Below are 24,864 nucleotides of genomic sequence, written 5' to 3' on the forward strand. Positions count from 1 at the left end.
CGTTTACATTAGTGTAATGCGATGAGAACAAACTGTAATTTTATATTTTACGGAACGCGTCGCGTGGAAACTGGGAAATATTTATAGTGTAGGGTCTTTTGCAGTTTTGCATGCAGTGTAAGAAATACATTTTTGAATTTAATATCATAAAGTTTAACATTTTGAGGGAAGTAAGAGGATTCAAGTGAGAAATTAACTAGAAAATATAAATAAAAGCAGTATCATGTTCGATGTAATTAATATTGGATTGATTGCTTAGCGAAGTAAAAAAATATTTACTAAAAATATCTATTTGTTATATAACTTAAAAATAAAATGAGAAGACTCCAAAATTAAACATAATAATATCTAAACTATCTGAAAAATACTTCATATCAAAGTACTTTACTTTCAATAAAAATTCTGAAAAACAATCCCTAGAACCCTTAATTTAAAACCCAACCCTCCAACAGATTTCCAACTCACACCGAATCAAAAGTGGAATACTAAAAGACTCATCACGCCATATAATTTGATGCAAAAGCATACGTCTGACTTCATAAAATAAAATAAGACATTTGACGCAGACTCCGTCATCTGTACGGGAGGAAATTGCTACACTAGGAACGGTAGAAACGGATGAGAGGAGCCATATTGTGAACCCATTTTCCATTCCAATTTCGGGACTCCCAGTTGAATAACGAGGTGTTATTGAAACTATAAAAATCTGGGAGTTGTGGATATGGCGAGTGGCTGTAGGGTGGCTATTAGTCCGTTATGGGGACATTTTTTGTGGGAGTATTAAATTGTTGTAGTTGTATGTATGACTATGGATGTATCATGACTGTGGTAAAAGTATAGGTATGGACTAGATGAACAAGGTGTCTGAATTTATGAAAATATGTTGTGACGTTTTGAAGAAGATTTGTGATTCAAAAATGATCATGAGGCGCAATGAAATAGAACCGATTTCACAGCAAATGATGATACAGAATTATCGAATAATAATAGATTTGGACATCATATCTGCTCCGTACTTATTTTCCAATAAATTATTGAGTCAAATAGTTTGGAAATTACCCTCTATATTTCGTTTGATCCATACTTCAAGAAAAACCAGTATGTATACCATATTACAAACGCTTATTAAAATCAATTGAAATATGAATATTCCATGCAAAACAATGAATAAGAATATGTTGCATTTTTTTAATTGCACGCCATTTGACCTGTCTGGGTCACTTCAAATAAAGCAAGTATAAAAATAGCATCAAACTCACAAATTTTACAGTCCAAAAAAAACTAAGATCCCTTAAAAAGCTATAATTTAAACTGACAGTTCCCATGAAGGACTTAACAAATTCAAACGTAGCAATTATGATGTTCATCAAAATGACGAAGTAAAAAATGTACGCAGTCATCATTAGAAGCGGTCAAGTGGGAGATTGCCTGGTGTAAGCTGCTTTGTAATGCTGGTAATCTTTTTTGGTGATCCAGAGTCTGTTCCCCACAAAATTTAATAATTAGCTTCTTCGATAGCGTGCTGGTGTGGCCAATGGGAACATAAAAGAAAAAGGCTTTCCAAAGTGGTAAATAGGTATAAATAACTTTTATTGTAGAAGAAATTATATAAACGTGCTCACAGGAAAACAAATGTGTACAGAGTAACAGTCATTTCTTTTGTTCTTGACAATTAAGAAAAAATAAAAATAAAATACATCCTCCAATGAGGTTTTATATGTCATGAACATGCTGGGGCCTCAGCCACAAGCTAACCTCATCATTGCCAGTATGACAATTAAATTAAAACATTTAAAATAACTACCCAAATGGATTAGTAAAGAAATTAAAGATAAACTAAACCCAAGAGTAATTCTTGCTTTAAAAATAAAGGGTAGATACATTAATTATAATCAATAGGTAATGGACACACTTTCATAACACTTGTTCTTACAATGTGACCTTTGCTAGTTTTTACCTCCACTGCACGAAGTAAATCATCTTTTCCTGGAATGACCTTTACAATTCTACCTACAGGCCAGTTCAATGGAGATACATTATCAGACTTAAACAATACCATATTGCCTATTTCTAAATTAGGTAGTTGAGTTTTCCATTTAGGTCGACTCTGCAACATAACTAAATATTGTTTATGCCATTGATTCCAAAAATGCTGTTGCATTTGAGAACATTGTTTCCAAAAACTAAGCCTTCCTACATTTACATCAGTCAAATTAAGCTCTGGATATGAAGTCAATGGTGAGCCAGTAAGGAAATGTGCAGGTGTCAGGTAAGACATGTCATCACAATCTCTTGACATGGGAGTTAATGGTCTAGAATTTAAAATACTTTCTATGTGCACTAACACTGTATACAGCTCTTCATAAGTAAGTACACTCTGAGTAATCACACGTTTCATATGATATTTTATACTTTTTACTCCTGCCTCCCACAGGCCACCAAATACAGGGGAATATGAAGGAATAAATTGAAACTGTATTCTCTCTGAACAACCATAATCAAACACTTTGTTTTGATGATCTGTGGAATTCAGTAGCTTATACAAATCTTTGAGTGCATTATCAGCACCTCCATAATAACTAGCATTATCACAATATATTTTTGTAGGCTTATTTCTACGGCTTATAAACCTTTTTAAACAAGCTAAGAAAGTATTAGTTGTCATGTCTGACGCCAATTCTATGTGAATTGCTTTAGTAATAAAACATATGAAAATAACAACATAAGCCTTGGTTATAACAGGATTTCTTACTCTAGTTTGTTTAACATTGAAAGGACCTGCATAATCAGTGCCTACAATTTGAAAAGGACGTGTAATATTGACTCTGTCAAGTGGTAATGAACCCATAAGTTGACTGGAAGCTTTAGCCTTAAATCTGAAACATAATACACACTTGTGCAACACAGATTTTACTTCTCTGTTAGCATTGATTAGCCAATATTGCTCACCTAAACTACTAAGAATTAGCTTCTGCCCAGCATGCTTAAGGCGAATGTGTTCGTTAAGAATGATAAGTTTGGTCAAAGTTGACTTTTTGGGCAAAATAACAGGATGCTTTTGCTGAAATGAGAGGTTTGCATTTTGCAAGCGACCACCTACTCTTAATAAGCCGTAGCCATCAACAAAAGGATTTAAACCACTTAAGTAAGAACTTAGATCAACTTTTGACTTCAAACATTTCAACTCATTTTCAAAATGTGAGCTTTGATCAATTTTAATCAAGTCATGCAGAGCAAGAACCACCTCCTCAGGAGTTAAATACCCCTGCCTTTTCTTAATATTCTGTTTATTACAATTAAATACAAAACGTTTGACATAAGCCATTATTCTAGTCATTTTATTTAAATTAGAATACTTTTCGATAAAACTGTAAAATAAATTATTTTTTAACTAAAATTTTTATGTTCCCCACAAAATTGAATAATTAGCTTCTTCGATAGCGTGCTGGTGTGGTCATTGGGGACATAAAAGAAAAAAGGCTTTCCAAGTGGTAAATAGGTATAAATAACTTTTATTGTAGAAGAAATTATATAAACGTGCTCACAGGAAAAAATGTGTACAGAGTAACAGTCATTTCTTTTGTTCTTGACAATTAAGAAAAAATAAAAATAAAATACATCCTCCAATGAGGTTTTATATGTCATGAACAGAGTCTATTTTCAGTTCTTTTGAGAAAAAGGACATATAATATGGACTATGATGGAATAGTTTTCCCCCAGTAAAGCTACAGGGACTACTGATGATGGTTGCCATTGATTTCGTGATAACAACAGAGACTAGAATCAAAAAACAGCGAATTTAATCTTTACAGATACTTAACCTAATACGACAAACTAGTTACATTATATTCGAAAACTTACACAATATCACAAAAATAAAAACAAAAAGAAAGAATTAAAAAAAAAAACCTAGGTGTTATGATGTTCCGGTTCATGTATTTGGTCCATAATGTGAATATGTGAGTTTTACTATTTTAATACTGGTTTTCATAAAATACTTTATAGAAATATGCCTTCAAATATAAGTGACAACTTGGGAGAGCCTCTAACTTTACCCTAGAAAAATTACGATATGATACCTATTTCAAGACGATTTCTGACCCAAAATGCGTCACTATCATGACTATGACTAAATTAACAATCTCAAAAGATTATCCTTGAAATAATTAGGCTACCTAAAAATACTACGTATCATCTAGATGAGCCTGACTCAAACATTATTTAATTCCTAGAAGTGCTATTTCTGTACTACATACAATTAATAGAATAAGGTTCGAATTACATATTTTCGGCGAAATAACAAATGTATGGGCAAGGCCTTTTAGAGTGTAAGTGATTCTGAGAAAATTTCCTACAGCCTGTAGAAAATGGAAATGAAAATAATCTTATCAGTGTGACGTGGTTGCACGTTCTATGAAATATTGTAGCTTTTACTGATCAAAGAAACGTAAGATATGACCTTGATTCTGTAATAAAATTTACTGTTATTTATTTTTGTTTGTATAATATATGTTTATAATCTATTCGCATCCACCAGCAGTTTTATATCCTGTGTGAATTGCTCCACAAAACCGAATACAAAGTGGCTTGTGTTATTAAGCCAAAGTGATTTTTTCATCCTATAAGACAAATTCCTTTAGTTTTAGATAGCCTACTTATTGAGTGAGTGTGTTTTATCCAGGTAAGTAAGCTAAGTAATTCCTACGAGACCCGGATGAAACCACTGGCGTCATTTAGTTACAAGTAAAGACTATTAATATCACTATTAAATCTAACTCATCCGACCACTGTAATAACAATATTACAAAAACATCAATGTATTATAAACATCATTTGTCAACACCGAACATTTGCCAATACGCGCCCAGCGAGGCGCCAATTGCGACGGCCCATAACCATTTTAATAATAACATAACAATTAAACGTTTAGCCCTAATTCATCTGTTCACATCTACATGTGAATCTATGAGTAATGAGGTTTGTAGGTACTTTAGTTTCATGATCACTTGTAAAGGCAAGGACAGATAGGTCACTAGTCTTTGCTCCCAATTTCATCAACACGAAGTTTCATTTGATTCAAATATTGGGATTAAAAGTATAATCTTTACCAGTATAGTAAACCAGGTAGAACCCTTTTATCTCATCACTATCTGCCCAGCCTCTTTGTCCAACTATGTTGGGGTCAGCTTCCAGTCTAACCGCATACAGCTGAGTACCAGTGTTTTACAATGACCGTCTATCTATCTGACCTCCTCATCCCAGTTACCCGAACAGGCCAATGCTTTTTCATGCAACACCTGAAACTGTGTGATTTTAGTCTTGTATTTAGGTAAATTGTATGGAATTAACAATAAATATTTTTATCAGTTGCAAATACATACCTAAAGCTTGCAAGATAGTACAGCATGGTCATCAAAATAAAAATTTTGCTCACAATAACATTTGCTTTCGTCCAAAAAACTACACCACCAACACTAATTAAAACAAAATCCACCGTCCTCTCATGTGCTCTATCCCTTAGAGAGCGCGCTCATTAGTCGCTATGAAGATTGATGTGGTACTGAACTGCCGCTCATCGGGTACGAGACGGTCACGGAACTGTCATAGTTCTTACTGGGTGCTATGAAAAAAAGGTTTGAGGTATTTTAATAAAATTACGTACCTTTATAGTAATATTGTCAAGCAAGGGAGACTCGTGTACTTCTAAAAGTATCGATGGTAATTAATATGCACCAAGTTTTTCTGTGTGACTAACCTTTAATTGACCAGATAGATGATGACTTCATAAATATTCATTATTAGCCACAGACCATCTTAGGTAGATGATTGTGATACTACTTCTTGTTGCTTAAGGTAGAATTCCGTGGGTCGCGGCTGACGCAGCCGCGCGCGGCTTACGACAGTCGTCGGCCGCGCGCGACAATAGTCAACCTATGAAAATGTATGGCGCCGCTGCCGAGGTCCGCGACAGTCGCGCGCGGCCGACGAATTTCGCGCGCGCGCATTGTGTTGAAATTAGTAGATTTTGTTCGTCCGTTCCCTCTAGTCGAAGTGCTAATTGATATCCTTGAAGAAGAAGAGGATGACGTGTTGCTGTGGCTGTATTATGAAAATAGATTACCAATCTACCCTATCTTTAAAAAGTAGAAATGATGAAGGATACTACCAAATACTGTTTCAAAAGCATTTGTATTGTAATGAAAACAAAAAGAAGTTTTGCCGACTAAATAAAAAACAATTCAATTCTGGTTTTACTAAAATTCTATAGATGTTATTAAGCGCTAGACCATGTTGAGATGCATACGGCCGCGCGCGGCTCACGAAATTCGTCGGCCGCGCGCGACTGTCGCGGACCTCGGCAGCGGTGCCATACATTTTCATATGTTGACTATTGTCGCGCGCGGCCGACGACTGTCGTAAGCCGCGCGCGGCTGTCGTAGCCGCTATCCACGGAATTCTACCTTAGGGTTGTAAGTGCCGCATACACAAGCAGATTTTTTTTTGTGTCTAATATGTGCTTGATATTTTTGCTACTTTTATCTTAGGTGAAACCCGATTTATCTAGGGCTAAGAAAGTGTCAGTGATTCGAAGCCTTTTCTGATTTATTCTATCAAGCTAGGCTTCATCATGTCTTGCAGTCAATTATGGAGACGAGACTCATGCAATAGTACGAACAAAATTAGATTGAGTTATTTTTCAAATACACTTTTAACATCGGAGATGCTTTGCTCCACCTGGATACCAAATTTAAGACCTCGTACTCTATAGTCGTAGTAATCAAATTCTAAGAATGAGGCGGTCAATCAATTAATCTTTATTATTGCAGATTTGTTTGTCTCACATAAATCATTTGCCAGATGGTATTTAGCCATCGTACGCATGACTAATATAATATTCTCATAAAAATTACTCAAAGTATGACTCAAACGCTCTTAATAGATTTGAACAAAATTGCCACGGTCATAACGCCTGAAATTAAGAAAAGTAGATCTTTCGATGTATTTGCTAGTGTCTCATTTGGAAATTGATTATCGGACCCAATTCTGATATTACAAACAAATTTCATTAGATTTTCTGAAATGAAGGAAGAAAATGCTAGGCGAAGATATTTTATGAAGATATTTTGTCTCTCAGTGCGACTCACATCATCATAGATTCCATACATTTTTAAAACTGCTTTTTCTTCAGTACTCCGTAGTATATTAACTTTAATGTAACTTATTTCCGCAAACAAAAAAAAGCCCCCTTCATCTTTTTACAACTCATAAAATCTTCACACTTCCAAAATCTGGGAATGCCATCACCCCTGCTTACCCCAAGGTAGAACAAATTGGATATAGTTAGAAGGTGGCGCATTAGCGCTCGTATAAGGGCCGTGTATAAAAGACGGAGTTACATCAAAAGAGAACACTACCAATTGAGTTAGAGGGTGCGTTTTCATTGTTTTGCGAGATTTTTGTATGATTTTGGTCATAGGTAGTTGATACTCCTGCAAGGAAATGATAAAAGTAAAATTTTGCTCACAGATTTGGACAATGGCAGGAAGATGTTCACGACTGTTCATTAGTTTAGGGAATGAACTAAAACAAGAATGGTCTTTCTTTCCCTATCAATCTTTGACTCCAGTAAGTTAAAGTCCTGTCAAAAAAGTAGGTTCTATCTTAAAGGTAACTTTTAATTTCCCCTTTTAACCTACTTCAAAAAGGTTCTGAAGGTTCTCAAGGCGGCTGTTTTTTTTAAAGCTGATAAGGGCTCTCACACCTAAAAAACGACTTCTTTAATATATGAGAGATCTGTTAGACAATTTTATTTGGGCATTGGGGGCAAATTTTAGCTCCTATAAAATATCACGTCCCAAAAAATCCCGTACCGTGCTACAACGTACCCATCCACCACTACGCACCACGTTATTAGATCATAGCTTGCGCGATGCGGCAAAGGGCCCATGTTTTATGTATGCGGCGAGAGCGTTGCTTACGATACACGATGCTAACACGAATGGCGGCAAATGGTGGGTACAACCTATTGTTGGAAGGAGGAATATGATTTGATAGGGGCTGGTTTGAGAAAGAGTGGGGGTTGTGATTTGGGAGAAGAATGCAAATGGATTATCTTAAAGTAACTTTCGCCTTCAGTCTCATCATCACATCTTGTTTGATCTTGTTGATTTTTAATTGGTGTGCATAATAAAGAATATATCTATCTTGGGGAAATCACTCCGATCATAAGTAGTTTATGTGCATACGGTACCTACCACCGGTCTACCTACACAATTTTATCTCAAACGATTCAGCGATTTTTGCATTAACATCAAAAAATATTTCACAGGAACCATTCATTGAATGACTGTTAATTAGGACTGATTTTATGTTATTTTTACCATACAACATAATCTATACAAGATGATAACTGTATTCAAATACTCCTACCTACACGAACCTTTAACAATTTTAAGCAAACTTCTTTGAAATAAAAACAGCACTTTCTTAAAACATACCAGCCGAATAAACTAAAATAATCCTCTATAACAAACGAGAGCTGTCTCCTTGACTCATGCAACAGAATTAACGTATGTAACGCTATGCACAAATATTGTCGCGTGCATTACATATGCATTCTCCCATGAATTTGTATGAGCTGGATATTGTGGCAATTGTGTAGCTTTCTCGACTTTGAAGGCATTGAAGGAATCTGTCTTAGGGTTTATCTTTTAAAATGTATTGAATAGTGTCTTTTTCGGGTTTTGGCGTCATTAGGAACGATGATTTCCAAGGGGTATTGGGCTGCCCGAGTAACTGGGTAAGGAGAAGGAATAACTAGAAGCTGACCCCAACATATGTATTAGGGAAAAGGCTAGGCAGGTGATGATGATGATATCAATAATTCTTTATTTACAGTAACAATGTATATACTGTATGTATATACCTACAACGGACAGATTTCATTTTAAAAAGCATTTATCAGCCGATTGTAGTTTTAAAAATCTGACATAAATAATAGGCCATTAGGACTTCCTCCTCTATAAACATGAGGTCAACCCCATTTGTGAGAAAAACATCAGCAAAGGACCAGAGCCATACCTCAAAACATCCAACAATTCAAACAACATTTTCCTTACAAGCTACAAAAATGACAACGTACCCTGACCTACATATAGCCGCGAAAATCCTCAACATAAAAGCTAATACTATCAACATCTTAGAGTCACAACGAGGGCTCTCAAAGCGTTCCCACAAAATGGCGGAGCCCGTCAAAATGAGAAAAATCGCAATTTCGATCACGTAGCCCACAAATGTTCTATTCACATGACGATGGCACCTATTTGTTGTTAACGGTAGGATAATCATAATACCGTGGTTGTGGGGTTTGATTAAACTTAATGTAAAAAATGGATACTGGTATATTTTTTTTAAAATAAGCAGAAACTAAATGTGTTATAAATGAAAAAAAAATGGAACGTAATTCTTACATGGAAATATTTTGTGGAGAAATCTTTTTAAGAGCTCTTAACAGTATCTTGAAAGAATATTTACAATCGAACGTTCATATTTTGTACAATTGAGAAAATTCCAGAACACATTTCGATACAAAACAATATAATTCTTAAAATGATTCATTAAAACGAACCACAAACCCCGTAATGAGAGGAAATACACCCATTACAGCCGCCCACATCAATGTAAATAGCAGAAAAATTCATCATAGTACTATTTTTACCTCGCTCCCCCATCAAAAGTGTCCTAAATACAGAATTGCATGGCGACACAGCATATTTAGGGATCGGCATCCTCTGGCTCGAAGCCAGGGATCAGACAGATTTAGCCTCTGTCTTAAGCGCCACTACAAAAAGATATTAGATACTCTTTTTTGGTGCACTACTTAGTACCAGCTTAGAAGGAAATTAGTTTTAGGTTAAGGAGTATGTTGATATAATAAGGTATTTCTGTGGAAAAGCAGAAATCAGTTAAAGAACTTGTGGTCACTATGCAACTCAATTGCATTACATTCTAAAATTACTTAGTATTATTTTTATTTAGATATATATGTCGGCGTCAGGATCCGACATCGTTAAATAAAACAAAGGGGTTCTCACACAATCACTTGGTTTATTCCAATTAACACAGTATCAGTCACTACAATTATTTATCACGAATTTGTGGGAGGTGTGCACTCGGCAACGGTCGGCGAACGAATGACCCGAGTCGTGCGCGCGCGCCGCTTTATAAAGTCCACCGTTGACAGATCGATGGTTGACAGATCGATGGTTGACACATCGACGGTTGACACATCGACGGTGGCGCCGTCACGGCCATGCTGACATACGCTCGTCCTCGAGCGATTTCTAAGCATCTGAGAACAAGACAACGAACTGTTCGCTCATCCTGACATACTCAGTCACATCAAATCAAGTCAGTCAAATCTTTAAGTTGTGAGGTCAATCACAACAGACTTAAATGTGCTGGTCCGGCAAGCCCTTTTTTTTTTACAACCAGAGACTGTTAAACCCTTCTCATCAGTTTTACAACCGGAGACTGTTAAACCCTTCTCATCAGTTTTACAACCGGAGACTGTTAAACCTTTTTTTTTATTACTTTTTTTCCCCTTTTTATTTTCTTTTTTTTTATCTTACTTTTTTTTCACAAAATCTCGCATAGTCTACACAAAATAGTCAGTTAGTCACCAGAACCTACGACCCGTTAAGGCCAGCTCTTAACATGACTCATTATGTCACACGTCGTGGAACATTGACCCAGAGAGCCAGTTCCTAAAATCAGTCACACCAGTCACGTGTCAGGGCAGTCCCCAAGGTTTGTCACACTTGTGTGTGTCATGGAATACGGCCCTGCGAGCCAGTTCAGTTAAGTCAGTTACGTTAAGTCCACCAATCATCACTTTCTGAAATCATGTCAGTCGAACATCATGATCATTTCTGAAGTCGTGTCATATAAGTACAGGTCAAAGAACATTATTGAGATTCGTTACTGTCACCGTCATTATCAGATGACACCTTATACCTTCCATGATCGTGAGCCGCCGTCTCGGCCTCCTGAGTCCTTAGTTGGAATACAAGCCACTTCAAGTAAGCTTACACCAGTACGTCGATTCTATAAAATTCAGACAACAACTCGCATTTCACTTCGCTATTCAGTCTCACTTCGCATTCGGTTCAAAACGTTCTAACAATCATCTCATACTTGATCTGTCAAAATCTCGAGGTTAATTTAGTTCAACTCACACGCTCGCAAGAGTAGCGCTAGTGTAGTTTGAGACTCCCGGCGGATTCAGATGCGAAGTTTAGAGTGAAGTCTTATGGAATCACACTGCTGGTATGTTACTACAGCACTTTTCGAGTGCTCTTACTACTACTCGAATTCATTATAAGATGGTTTCAAATGAACTTTAGCGATTTCCTATAAAATTTCACGACACTAGTTGCACGGGACCATACTGTTGTTCCCATGGAGAATAATCGGCAAGAAACCCCATAGAAGATACCTATCATATTATTCGTACTCATCATTATCTACGTCTATTACAATGAAAGCAAAAGCCTTAGAAATTGCTACACAATTCAGTTTCGGTTCCTTCCGCTCAAATTAGACGCACAAAATCTTCTTCTAGAAGAATCTCACTGCTGTCACTCCAAGATTAAAACGCTGTTTTGTTAAAGCTATTTTCCTCCTAAATCATTCCGTTTGCTGTATCTCGAATTTCTACCTACGACTAAGCAGAGTGATCCTCGCTAGATCTGAAGACATCGTTCTCGTAGAAATAAAATAAGATTGGTATGCGGTACGTTGCACTGAACCTGGTACTATTTGCTACTCAATCAACATCAACAACAACGATCTGAAGAGAGAGACAGGTAGTGGATAGATGCGGGCTGCCCAAGTCCTGGATGGATGACGTTCACTGGAAGAGACCTACGTTCAACAGGGCACGGCCATAGACCGGTATGATGATGATTGTAATGAACTTCTATGAGCTCGTCGCGCAACGTTCGAATCATTCTCTACAAGCGCAAATAGACCTACTCCCCTGACACATCCTTCCTACGCAATCACGAGCTGCACTACCACCAGTTACGGATTTCATGAACAGCAACACCTTTCAAACGAAGAAACCGGTCACATCAGCTGCCAAGCATGAAATAAAAGAAAGATCCAACAGTTAGTCCGACTTTCAAATTGTTAATTACAACTACGATTGTCACTCACACGAACGCCTTCCACTCGACAGGCTTTACACGACCTTTGTGTCCCTTAGCCGACTTATCAGCCCATCCTGGTTTTCTAGGAACCACAGTAACATGACACTAACTGTACTCACAAAGATTTACACGAGTCTCTTCCTGATCACCACGCTGCTATCGCACAGGCCAACGGGTCTTTTTCAAGTCACCCCGATACCCATCATAGGTACAGCATAACACAAAAAAATCACTAAGTAGGCGTAAGAAGTAACAACACCTTGCCAACAAATCTATAGTCTGACGTATATTGAATTATTCTATGTAACTGAAAGATATTAATCGGAACCCGTGGACCTAGTTCTCAGCATCGGTGATTCCACTAGTTAACTACCACTGACAATAATTGTGTGCCAGCTGATTGTTGACCACGGCGGTCGTATAATTAGCCCTTATTACGAGATCAGCCAGCCGCGCACATATTGTAGTGCGCAGGCACCTGCGCAGATACAGATGTACCGTATTCCTTCAATCTCATAGCGACAGCCTAACACAACCAGAGTGAAACCACAAGGAGGACCGACATCAATGAAGGGTGCGTCAATCAGCATCTTCCAGGCTCCGGGCTGCCTTGTGAAAATTTCCAAAACCAGCAAAGCGAGCTCGTCCCGACCCGAGAGCCCGCGCACAATAGTCGCACAAGTAAACCAACGACGCAGTTCATATCTACCAATACCCCTAGTCAACGAGGCAGTTCCACGTTTAATAACCTCGTCTAAAAAATAACCTCAACATAAAACTATGGATTGAACAATGGATTGGTCTCACCGGGTTTTCCACTCAACGTGCGTGACGATCGCACATCGCTATGGCGCGCAGTATAGCAAAGCTTTCGCGGACGTGAAGCCACGGAGATGCACGAGCACCAACACTCCGACCTCACAATGACACGTTGGGCTCCTGGCATTCAGCTGGGATGCTCCATTCAACGTCGTAATTTTCTCGCCATATTGCACAATGATCACCGTCATTGTTGAAACATGAAGAAAAAAAAAAAGACAAATTCGGTTAATTTTCTAGCATACCTTCAATAAATAGCTTGACATGTAACAATGGAAACCGATACCATTACCATAACCGTGGTTACCATATTGCACCTTCGCTGAAATTCTTAATAAATCTTCTACTACAAACTCCATTTTAAATTATCGACTTCCATTTTTTTATTTTTAGTGGGTAGGCAATTTATCTTCACGTGGCGAGTTCTCCCGAAATCAGTCTGGTCATTCACCAACCAACCAACATCATGTTGCAGTACGAGATTCACCACCCAGGATTCTTGCTTATGCTTGCCTGGCTTGATTCAATGCGATAGCAGTGTTGCATCAGGCGTATCAACTTTTGCCACTAGAATCTTCACTTTTTGAACACGTGGGCGATGCAGGGCAATCCTTAACAGATGTGGGCATTTGGATTGTATCCCACTTCTGATGTCGGCGTCAGGATCCGACATCGTTAAATAAAACAAAGGGGTTCTCACACAATCACTTGGTTTATTCCAATTAACACAGTATCAGTCACTACAATTATTTATCACGAATTTGTGGGAGGTGTGCACTCGGCAACGGTCGGCGAACGAATGACCCGAGTCGTGCGCGCGCGCCGCTTTATAAAGTCCACCGTTGACAGATCGATGGTTGACAGATCGATGGTTGACACATCGACGGTTGACACATCGACGGTTGACACATCGACGGTGGCGCCGTCATATACATACTAGGTATTGCATAGTTTTTTGCACATGAAATCCTGTTCAAAATACAACACTGAAAACATAATTGAAAACCCATGTCGCATAAAATCAACGATCACCTCTAAAATTCCCACCCACTAAACTTGAACAATGAAATACATAAAAACGCACTAAACACTATCGAAAACAGAAGCAAATAGTTTGAACCACTCCAAACGAGGAACAAAGACAGTTGATCAAAATAAAACCACAGTTAATAGACAAAGGGTTAACTACAGCTGTGATACTCTTGATCGTAACCGAGAAATCGTAAACGTCGTTTTAATTTTAACTCCTGTTTGACTACTAGACGATTATGGGCGATTGTTACGAAGAAATAGATTTAGTTTAGTAGCTGCAAGTGGTCACATAACAGTAGTTTTAATAGACGAATATCTATTATTGGGACGGTAAAACCCATCTGGTAGTAAAAGTAAGTATAGTAAGACAATTCTGTAGCTATGTGTCACGGAGTCACGGAGTCTCGTAAAACTAACACTAGGAAGCGACTTCACTGGAATAGGAATTTTTAAGACAGATGGTGAAAACTTTTAACCTTAACGAATATATATTTTTATCAGAAAAATTAGAGGTACGGAATCCATAAGCCTAATTCGTAAAAATAACTTTCTTACGCAGATCGATGAATGAATAGAGGGTGCTAAGGATATGACTCAAGATAAAAAAAAAAATCATCACCAGGCATTATCAGTTTATTGTCCTGTCTACAAAGTGTAGACCAACCCCAATGAGTACCAATAATCCATAAAAACGCATCTCACCTATCCCCAAAGCATCACAAATTAACTAAATAATCCAACCAACAATTGGAAACCAAGATTCTTTCAATTTCTCAACAATCTGACTCAAAAGATAAGAAATCATAATTAAAGCTAACCACATACCGCGGATATATCTGTCCCCACGCTGAAGGAAACGCAAGAAGTTTGGCTGCACGCCAGAACGAATATAGATGCGTAACCACGTGTCAAAGTTAGCTTTTGTTATTGTTTTCCGAAAGTTTTTGACAATTAAGTACAAACCAGTGTTTAAGGTAAATTCAATGAAACCTGTGATAATTTGGACCCAAGCAGACTCTTAAAAAAAAGTCTCTCCAAGCCCTAAAAAGACTAAGTTTATTTCCGCTTGCAGAACCGAAATCTATGTCTAAAAATACCTAACTTTCTACAGCGGATGGGTAGTCAACGGGTCATGTTAGGCTGAAAGTTGACGTCTGTCAGATGACGTCACGCACCAGATTCCACTGTCCACGCGTGAAGTTGATGTATGAGGATGAAGTCAAAACTGGACTAGTTTTTCCGTTTTTCTCACTTTTCCGGGAAGAATATTATTGTAGTGGTTAAAAAATAAATCATAATTTGAATTATTAAACCATGCTTCAGTTACTTCTTTCGTGTACTATCTCCCTCTAGACTACCTATTTTGTAAAAACTGTGGATTTGTTTTAGCCGGCAAAAATGTTTCAAGAATGAGTTGAATGTTTTTGTTTTACCAAACATAAAAACATTGCAAGTATAAAAGAATTATATTGGTCTGATAACAGAAACTCTAAAAAAACCAAAAGGTACGCAAGCAAGGACCTTGAACTCGCAAAAAAATTTAAAATAGCCATCACCACATTCCATCATCTGCAACCAAAAATAAAACATACATTTTCATAAAACACGACTTGTAGTTGTCACATTATCTCTATTGCCAATATGTCGCAGCTAATTACCAAGGGTTTTGAACTCCGAAGCTAAATAAGTCCTGGTATATTTAGATTCTCCAACACCTGTCTTCGTCAGCGTGGAAATAGATCTAGATATTGCCAGGGAGTTTGAATTCTCAGCTCTGTGCTCCAGTAAATTTCTTACTAATATTTTGGAGGCGAACGTGTAGCTCAAAATCTTAGAAAAGCTAAATTATATTTTTTTCCAATGTTCTAAATTGTTGGAGGTAGTGTAACTAAGAGACTTTTTATATACCTTAATTTAATTTCATCTAAACGTAAATTTTAATTTATAGACTTTGTTTTTGATGACCAGTCAAAATTATGTTCACCATGATGTGCTTCATTTTTAAAAATTAGTATCGAATTAAAAAAGTGGACATTTATAAAATTTTTATTTGCTATAAAAAATAACCTAAAACAATTTCACTGTTCATAATTTGATAAGAAAATAATCTTAAACAATAATGCTTAAGATAATCTAAGTGAAATTATTTTAATGACTTACTCCTTTAAAATACGCTGTGTTTGCTCGTAAGTAGGCTTATAATAATCTGAACGAATGGCTTAAGTTAATCCAGCGAGGTTTAGATAAACAGCAATTAAGTGAAAATAAAGATTAAGACAAACTTAATGGCGTATTACGAGTCGTCCTAAGTTAAGATTAAGTTTATATTATATTATTGTGTATACTGAGGATAACTTCAGAGATAGTAACGGTTTACACATGGTATCCTTATCATGTTTGCTGATTTAAATGAATCTATTGGTTTTGGTTATCATTATAAAACTTTTGCGGTGAAATAATAATGGCAATTTTTACCTGGGTTTCCAAAGCAAAGCAGTTTCTTTAGGAAGCTTGATATCGCGCAAAATTGTTGTTTTAGAGTTGAAAAATGCAAACTTTTAGCCAGCCAATAGTATGCTTTTGCTCATAAATCAGCATGAAGATGAATAGTACCCACATTTCAAAGATCATGTGTAAACTGTATCAGATCAACTGAAATCTTTAATTGGAATCAAGATCAACCAAAAAAATTGCTAACCATCCTGTCAACTGTCGTTGGCTGATTGTCTTCTGTGTGCAAGAAGGAAGGACACTAAAATCTTCAAGTCACCCAAAATATTTGCCATCTTCAGATCAACAATACTTTATTTCCTTTAACAAAACAAACACACACATATCATCTACAAACAGCCCGAGGATATCGCATCCCATGCAAATAGGAAGACCACAAAAAATCAATTATTCCAATACTGAAAATCCAAATAACGATATCATAATTCAGTGCAAAGCCGGAGGTCCAATAAACGTAGTCGGTGACTAAGTGTCTATAAAGTATTTTAATGTTTGAGATAAAGTAGTGAGTGCACTGCATAATCCTGTAGACTGAGATCCCGGAGCTAGTGGACTTATGTCAAAATCTGAAATTTTAGTGTGCATTTTACTTCTAAATGGGTTTCAAAAATTGATCACGGTGGCGTTCGATTAGCAGTGGGTTTTGAAAATACTAGACACTTAAAAAAAACCGCTGTCAATAATAATATACCTAAAACTTTCTCCTAAGTCTGCCAAATAGATACGATGACTCAAAGCTGCATCAAAATTGATTCAGTCAAACGTGAGATAATCGCACATATATACATACAGGTCCAAAAATCAATTCATACAACCATTACTAAACCATCAAACTGAGAACCTCCTTTTTATGAAGTTGGTTACCAAAGACGTATTTTTCAATACAAAAGTAACAATTTCGCACACTCAAACAAAAAATCTAACCAATCTGCGAACACACAATATTAGCTTTAATGCACAAGTATTTCAGACCCAGGCTCTTGGTCTACTAGTAAAATACAACGTTTGGCTTACCACGGTCACATCGCATGTAGTTTAAAGTTATTTCTTTTATTGCTTCAAGTATAGATTTCCTAAGCTTTATTGGTGATTTTGTTCGTATAAATTGTTTATTGTGTTGCCCTGTGTATCTTTAATTGAATCGCGTGATACATGGTGTTGGATATTGGAAAAATTGTTTTTAGGATTTGTAATTTGATTATTTTCTGTTTTTTAAGATTAGAATTTAATTTGAAGTTTTCTTTGTTTGTTGGGCTAGGTAATTGTTCGGAAAGCTACCACGGTCCAAGTACGTGAAGGATTTCAGAAAGCATATGGTGGGTTTTAGTATCATTTGATAAATCGATCTTATGAAAAATCTGACACTTAAGCTTGTTAGGTGATTAAATCTGCCTGCAGCTCACTCGATAAGAAGAAGAAGGTAAAATATAATGATCGTGAACTAATTATGTATTTTTAGATGTTTCAGTAACAATATTAAATAGGTAGTGTGCCATGTCCTCAGATCCAAATTAAACCTTATACATCTACAGATAGATTACAATTTAAAAGTATAAAATAAATAAACACTTTAGTATCCCGTATGTGAAAAGCGAAACAAATTACGTGTTTCTTTGTCGAGTTAATTAGTAAAGTCAACTGACCTTTTTAACCCTAGTGTTAATTCCCAGTACTTTAGCGAAAGGATAGCTGTAATCTGAGTTTTATTACTGAACTAGCTATTGCTCGCGGTTCCACCCGGGTTTCGAGGGAACTATCTCTCACAGCCGGATGAAAAGTAGCTTATGTCCTTTCTCAGGTATTAGACTATCTGTGTACAATTTGTAGGACCGGGAGAGAATTATCTTGATCAAAATGAAAAACTGATTCGATATCACGACGGTTATTGTTTGGGCTCGAGAGGTGAAGTGACATACTTCAATATAAAAATTCTAATCTACTATTTTCCATAGAACGCATTTAAAATGATTGTCCGGACAGTATCAAAATAATGAATAAAATCTTACAAATGAAAAAGTTTCTAACTACATTACAGTACCAACTGTGGCTTAAATTGGTTTAGCAGTTTTGGCGTGAAGGGGCGACAAACGGACAAAGTGACTTTCGTATTTACAATATTAGTAAGGATTTAAATACTTAATTTAGTATTTAAATTAATGCTGCATTGATAAGCCTTTTCTGCTTTGTTTTTTGGTACATATATATCTAAGTATTTTAGTGGATTGTAATTAGAATAGTCGTCTGGGGAACCGTTTTGTAGAAAACAAACGAATTTGATAAGATTATTCGAGTACCAGTTGATAAAAATAAATAAAATGGTTCACTAGATGTATATTAATGACTACTACTAGAATTGAAATAGAAAGAGCAAATTAAAGCCTCAAAATTGACAGAACATTATTCTCCAGTGTGAGATTAAATAAAAGATAAACTCAAAATTAACTTTATTGATAAAGATCAGTTTATTTCGAAACATAGTTTGACAAAATCGTTGGTGCAACATATTGCCCTCAGTTTGGATGGTAGCCAGATTAAATAAAAGCGGGTCGACAGAGACACTTTCTATGAAGTTAAAATAGACCACGAAAGTTCAATGCGTGTTTACTACTGATTTGGAGGCAATGGGCAGGTGAATACAGAAGGCGCTTTCAATAAGATTTTAGAGAAGGCTTTCATATTCAATGGCGCAGTAAAACAATGTAATAACGCGAAGAAGCTCGTGGTTAAAAGACAGCCGCACAGGTCTGGCTTAGCGTCGTTGGTATAACGAGTTCCTTTATGTTTCAGAAGACGAGTCAAATTGGTGGGGCCTGGCTGTCATATGAACATCTTTCGCTTTTGTTACGGTAAGTCAGAAGCCAGTAATTGTGACAACCAGTCGTAGTATCGGGTTGCTCAGGTAACTGGGTTGAGGAGGTGAAATAGTCAGATCCATTTGTTTATTCAATTTACAACATAAACGGCGAGTTACATGAAGACATAAGTTATACTGGAAGCCGACCCTAATTTAGAAGAACAGGCTAGGTAGATGATGACAACTCGAACATTACCTTGCCCATCCCGCTATTCGGTTTCGTCTCTACCTTGAGGTGAACCCCATACTTTTGTAGGTATGTAGCAACAGTGACTTCTGTAATTACCTGCTTTATGATAGTCATAACTCGTAGACTATTTCTAGGCTGAGCTTAGCTCTATTTATGCGTGTGACCTTTATGTGCTAATATATCATTATTACACGACGCGTTGTGTTGCGCTGACGCATTTGTTGATGCCAATAACCATGCTGTAACAATAACCGTTTCTGTTCCGTACCGTATTAAATCTCCGTTGTTTGTTTGTCTATCTTTCTGTTTCTTTGTTTGACTCCTAAACAGAGGTCATTCAATCAATTTGGATCTAATTCGTAGCTACTTTGTTATTAATTATCATCAGGTTAAAGTTTTTGTAATCTCAGGATATACTGAATCGATTTTGAAAATTCTGTCATCAATAGAAAGCTCCTTTTTGTGAATCTTCAGGCTATCTTTAACCCTAAAGCCGATTTGCGTAACGTTGACTAGCGGTTTACGATAGTAAAGCTAGGCTGGGTGCGATCTTGCGGGTACGAGATTTTTGATAGCGCGAAAGCAAATGAGCGCTTGCAGCGAACGTTACGTGAATTACCCCCTGGTCCGAGAAGAAGTTCCCTCGGGACACAAGAGAAAAAACAATTAGTTCGTTATATGCAGTGAAACATGGATCCACGTGGATAGATCCATTTCGGAGAATATCAATTTAACGGTGAAATAAAAATACAAGGAAAAGAAATGTAATATACTTTCAAGAAATTTGATTTAGGTACTAATTTAGGTACATAAGATATTGTAGCACGCTGCGTTAGAAATTATTCATAGCTTAAAAACGTTGTCATCACAGCGAAACGAGATTTATGCTATACTCAACATATTCGTAAATTATGTGTGACAAATGCTAATATAAAAGTTTTCCTAGTATTACATTTGTCACAAGACTTTTATTAAATCTAGACGTATTACGTCTTAAATATTTCTCTAGTTCACCAACTTCTTCAAAACATTTTCTGAGACGACATATTTAAATAAGTAACTTTTGCTTTTCATATTTTTCTCGAATCCACGTTTGATGGCGCCTACAAAATAAACAAATGTCGCTTCAACGTCAAGGAAATCTGTGATTTAGTGTAATGTAAATACAAATATCACTCAACTGAAATATAATGTACGTTCGTAAAAAATACCTACTAGATTTAATTTCAAGTTCTTCACACAAATACGCGAATGAATCAGCATCATTCTTGAAATATTTACATCTACGCAAAATACTTCTATTTCCGTAAAGTAAATAACTAAGACTAAGTATATTTTTTAGACTAAAATTAAATCTTGTTGATTACGAATGATTCCCAGTTTGTTTTTGGCACTTCAATCATCTTGTAGTAACGATTTAGTGGTTGGTGGTAAATTAAGGCGCCAATGATAATACCTACATTGTAGCTCCAGTTTGCCCGCAAGACTAGGCCTGTATCCATTACTATCGAAAGTAAACCTTTATAAAAAAAATGCAGTAAAAGTTTATCATAACAAGGTGAAACTAGATTCCCTTTATTTTTTCGAATATGTGACCTATTTTGTCATACGTAACACAGAACACATGTAATAAAATGTAAATAAATAAAAAGCAGATAGTTTAACAAACGTCGAAATTCAAACAAACATGGTATTTTCATCAATCAGCCGAACTTTAATCTCCATGTATTTGATTTATGAGTGGCGAACATGGTTCCCATATTGCGTTGGACCTAATGGTTGCGATCTATCGGTAGAAAGTTTATGTGGGAAACGATAATATAGGTCGAAATATTTGGAGTGATAAGTAGGTACTCAAACATCTTCAAGATGAGGTAGACGGCAAAGCTCCTTTTTAATTTATTTAAGAGGTTATAAGCGGCTCATGCTTTTCTCAAGTTGACCTGATATTTTAACTAATTCAAAAGTATACGTATGTTCCTAGTATTACAATAAGCAGAATGTACTCACGTGAATCTATGATCTCCAAACTGGTATCTATCAGAGTCTGAAACACTATCACCATCACCAACACACACAAGTTCATATCCTTCGCCATCATCACCAACAGGCGTCCTAATCACCAACACTGAATCACCAACATCGACAGAATCATCAACACGACACATTGATGTCACTGTTGGAACCAAACGCACTTTTTCAGTAACTATATCACACAAACCATCTTCAAAACTAAAATTTTTTGGCCGAACTCCAACTTTTGCCCCGTATTTTCGTTTTTGTACCGGAACCGAATCTGAAACGAAATAATATTATTTTTTAATAAATTAAACACTTCTTGGATTGGTCGTGTTTTGTTTATAGTGGGAATTCTATTAATAATAGCGGGTTTATTAAAAATAGTGAGTTGGTTAACATGTGTTTCTTTGAATGGTTCAATGGGAATTGGGTCGGCGTTATTATGTACCAAATGTTATGTAATGTGTTCAGTCATTTTGTATTTCTGTGAATTCTGAATGAAGTGTTTTGATGAGCCGCGAAGATTTTATGTATAACAGATTCTTACATAAACGTGTGATTGGAATTTATTTTAGATCTCTGAAATGGGATACAAGATCTTGCATGTAAACCTTTAATGAATGTTAAATGTATTTTTTCAAATTTATTTACATGCTCAAGAATGAACGAACTTGGTAAGAAGTAATCCATCTTCAATTTTTATTTTTACTTGCACCACTAAAAGAGTCAATTGCGATACGTTTTTATTCCCATTAAGCTTATTACCGTTTTTAGTCTCACAAGAACGTTCAACTATGGTGTCATACTTAACCAGAAAGACATTTCTCTCATCAACACTCCTCACCTTTTCCTGCCATACACCTATTAGTTTATCGTCATCCTACTAAATTCCCATAATGAACACACGAGCTACGCGTACCCACAAATATTCTGCTCCGTTGTTGAAACAAGGAATTTTGAGTTATTTGATACCGAGAGCAATCTATTAGGCGCCTCCTATGTGGTTTGTATGGCTTTACTTGTTGATTGTTTTAGAAAGGTGTGTACTAATAATTGCTTTTGAATTAAGGGGGAAGTCGCTTCGTTGCTATTAAAGTTTATTTTGAAATATCTTTCGTTCTTTCTTTCTTTGTTGAATTATAACAAAAGTTTACATAGTTTCCGTTGCATTGTGTTTTTTTTTTATTTGAATAGTTTTTTATTCTCTTGTAAAATCATCTTTAATAAATCATCATCACCTAAATGGTACGATCTCTCATCAAAATCCTTTGACATTCGCATACCTACTCTCGAGGATATTCTAAAGACATCTTAAAAACATTCGTGATAATTCCATTCCCAAATAGTTTATCCCAAAAATACAACCAAAATTCTTTCGAAACAGCAGAGTTGAAAGTTCAGCATACATTTGTCGCCACCGCGTCATACTTCCGCTGCTTCCTAATAATAATTCCCCTCCCCCTCTCTTCCCCTTCCCCTTCTGTCGCCCGCGGATACCACGCTTCCTTTACCTTGAAATTGTTAATTAACTGATTCAATTAGTGTACACAGGATACGTGATGGCGTCCATTTGAGCGGAGCGATGGGCGTTTTTTTTTAGTGGCATTATTTTTGGCTGAAAGTGGGTTGGGTTGTTCTGTGTTTTAATTTTTATCGTGGCGCTAGTCATGTTTGGCATTGTATTGTGATTCAAGAAAATGTATTCTGGGTTAAACCATTTACTATTCGAGTATTCCTACTTCCGACTTGATATTGAATGGATTTAGAATAATCACTCTCTCCACGTATCTGCTAGATTTGAAAAAATATGTACTGGGACTATTTATTTAGAAAACCTCTCACTACTACTAAAAATCTAAATCAATTCATCACAAATAAAAAAAGAAAATAAACACCCAAAAACAATTCCTAACCTGTCGTTCAAATTACATTACCACATTAACACTACAAATGTAGGAAGTTCTCAGAATGAAACGCGCAATGTAACTCGCTCACCTAATTTGCTGGACGTCAAATGTTTGCCAACAAACAGTACGACAATATAATTACGACTAGCTCCGGCTATTGGGGTAAGCAGCGCGTGAAACTGTGGATTTGTGACGTTCGTGTTTATTTTATCTGTGTTTTGGGTAAAAGGTTTTGAATGGACAGTGAAAATAAAGGTTTTAAGTAGATTATTTTTGACTCAGTTTACTTCTTAGTTTGGACTTCTCTCGTCTCTCTGCAACACACAGTAAAACGTCCAAACTAATTCAGAAGAAAATTGATAGGAGTGCAGTTAAAGAATCAATGCCCTAGATTTTTTAACTTGGGTACATATATGATTCGATCCCGTCAATACATAGATAGCCATACAGCAGTTAATAAGTAACTTAAAAAAAGTAAGTAGTTAAACATAATATTTATGTAAGTCTCAAGAATTCACCAGTTTTTTGTATATTTTTCTCCCACACTACACCAATAACAGCAAAAGCTGGAATACCAACCCTCTCACCGATCCTTTTAATATCACAACACATAGGAACGAAAACAAAAGAAAAATCCAGCCTTAAAACAAGCGAACTGACTGACATTTAAGTTAAAACCTCCTCAAACAAAATCTGTCAGGCCAATTTTAGTTTGCACTAAAACTAAGTAACGTCCAGACCTCTTTCAAACGTGGTCAAAAAATATTAGACAGAACGGTTTTCAAAGCTCACAAAGGGTTGGTTCTAGAAACGGTGACCGTATAAAAATATGCCAACCACATTTGAACGTTCAATGTTTTTTGAAAAAACAATACTTCAGTCGAGTATAAATACTGGCAGAATGGTCGGGAATTCGTTCCATTTTTGTAGATGGTACGTTTTCAATGCATTACGTTGGCTGTTGTTGAAGCATCGTGGATGTCTCTTTATTATGAGATATGTGATTTGGTTTTATCTTCGGCTTTATTTTGTACGTACGTTTTTGTGATAGAGTGCTTTAAGGAATAATAACTTATGCATGCGATTCGTGTCCTTTTTTCATTCATTCTTTGTCAATCACGGCGCCATAAAACTATGTTATATTATTAATTACATGGATCTATATATTTCAGAAAACATAGGTATTGTACAGTATTTAAAATTAAATGAATCTATATTTACATAAAAAAGAAACTTAAAACTAATAAAGAACGACGAAAAATTGATCCTCATCGCTGTCACCCGGCAATGTACCCAAAAGAGAAACTAATCTAATTAATT

General features: G+C 36.2%; 1 protein-coding gene across 1 annotated transcript in view; it reads right to left on the reverse strand.

Moving 5' to 3' along the window:
* The window catches only part of LOC110372526 (hemicentin-1), a 78,679-nt gene extending 56,766 nt beyond the window's left edge, over positions 1–21,913 (reverse strand). The window contains exon 1 of the mRNA XM_064039931.1: positions 21,629–21,913. Within this exon, the coding sequence (XP_063896001.1) occupies positions 21,629–21,719 (91 nt within the window). The 5' untranslated portion in view covers positions 21,720–21,913. The remainder of the gene's footprint in view (positions 1–21,628) is intronic.
* Between the last annotated feature and the right edge of the window lie 2,951 nt (positions 21,914–24,864).

The sequence above is a fragment of the Helicoverpa armigera genome, chromosome 20 (assembly GCF_030705265.1).
Source record: "Helicoverpa armigera isolate CAAS_96S chromosome 20, ASM3070526v1, whole genome shotgun sequence".
NCBI lineage: Eukaryota > Metazoa > Arthropoda > Insecta > Lepidoptera > Noctuidae > Helicoverpa > Helicoverpa armigera.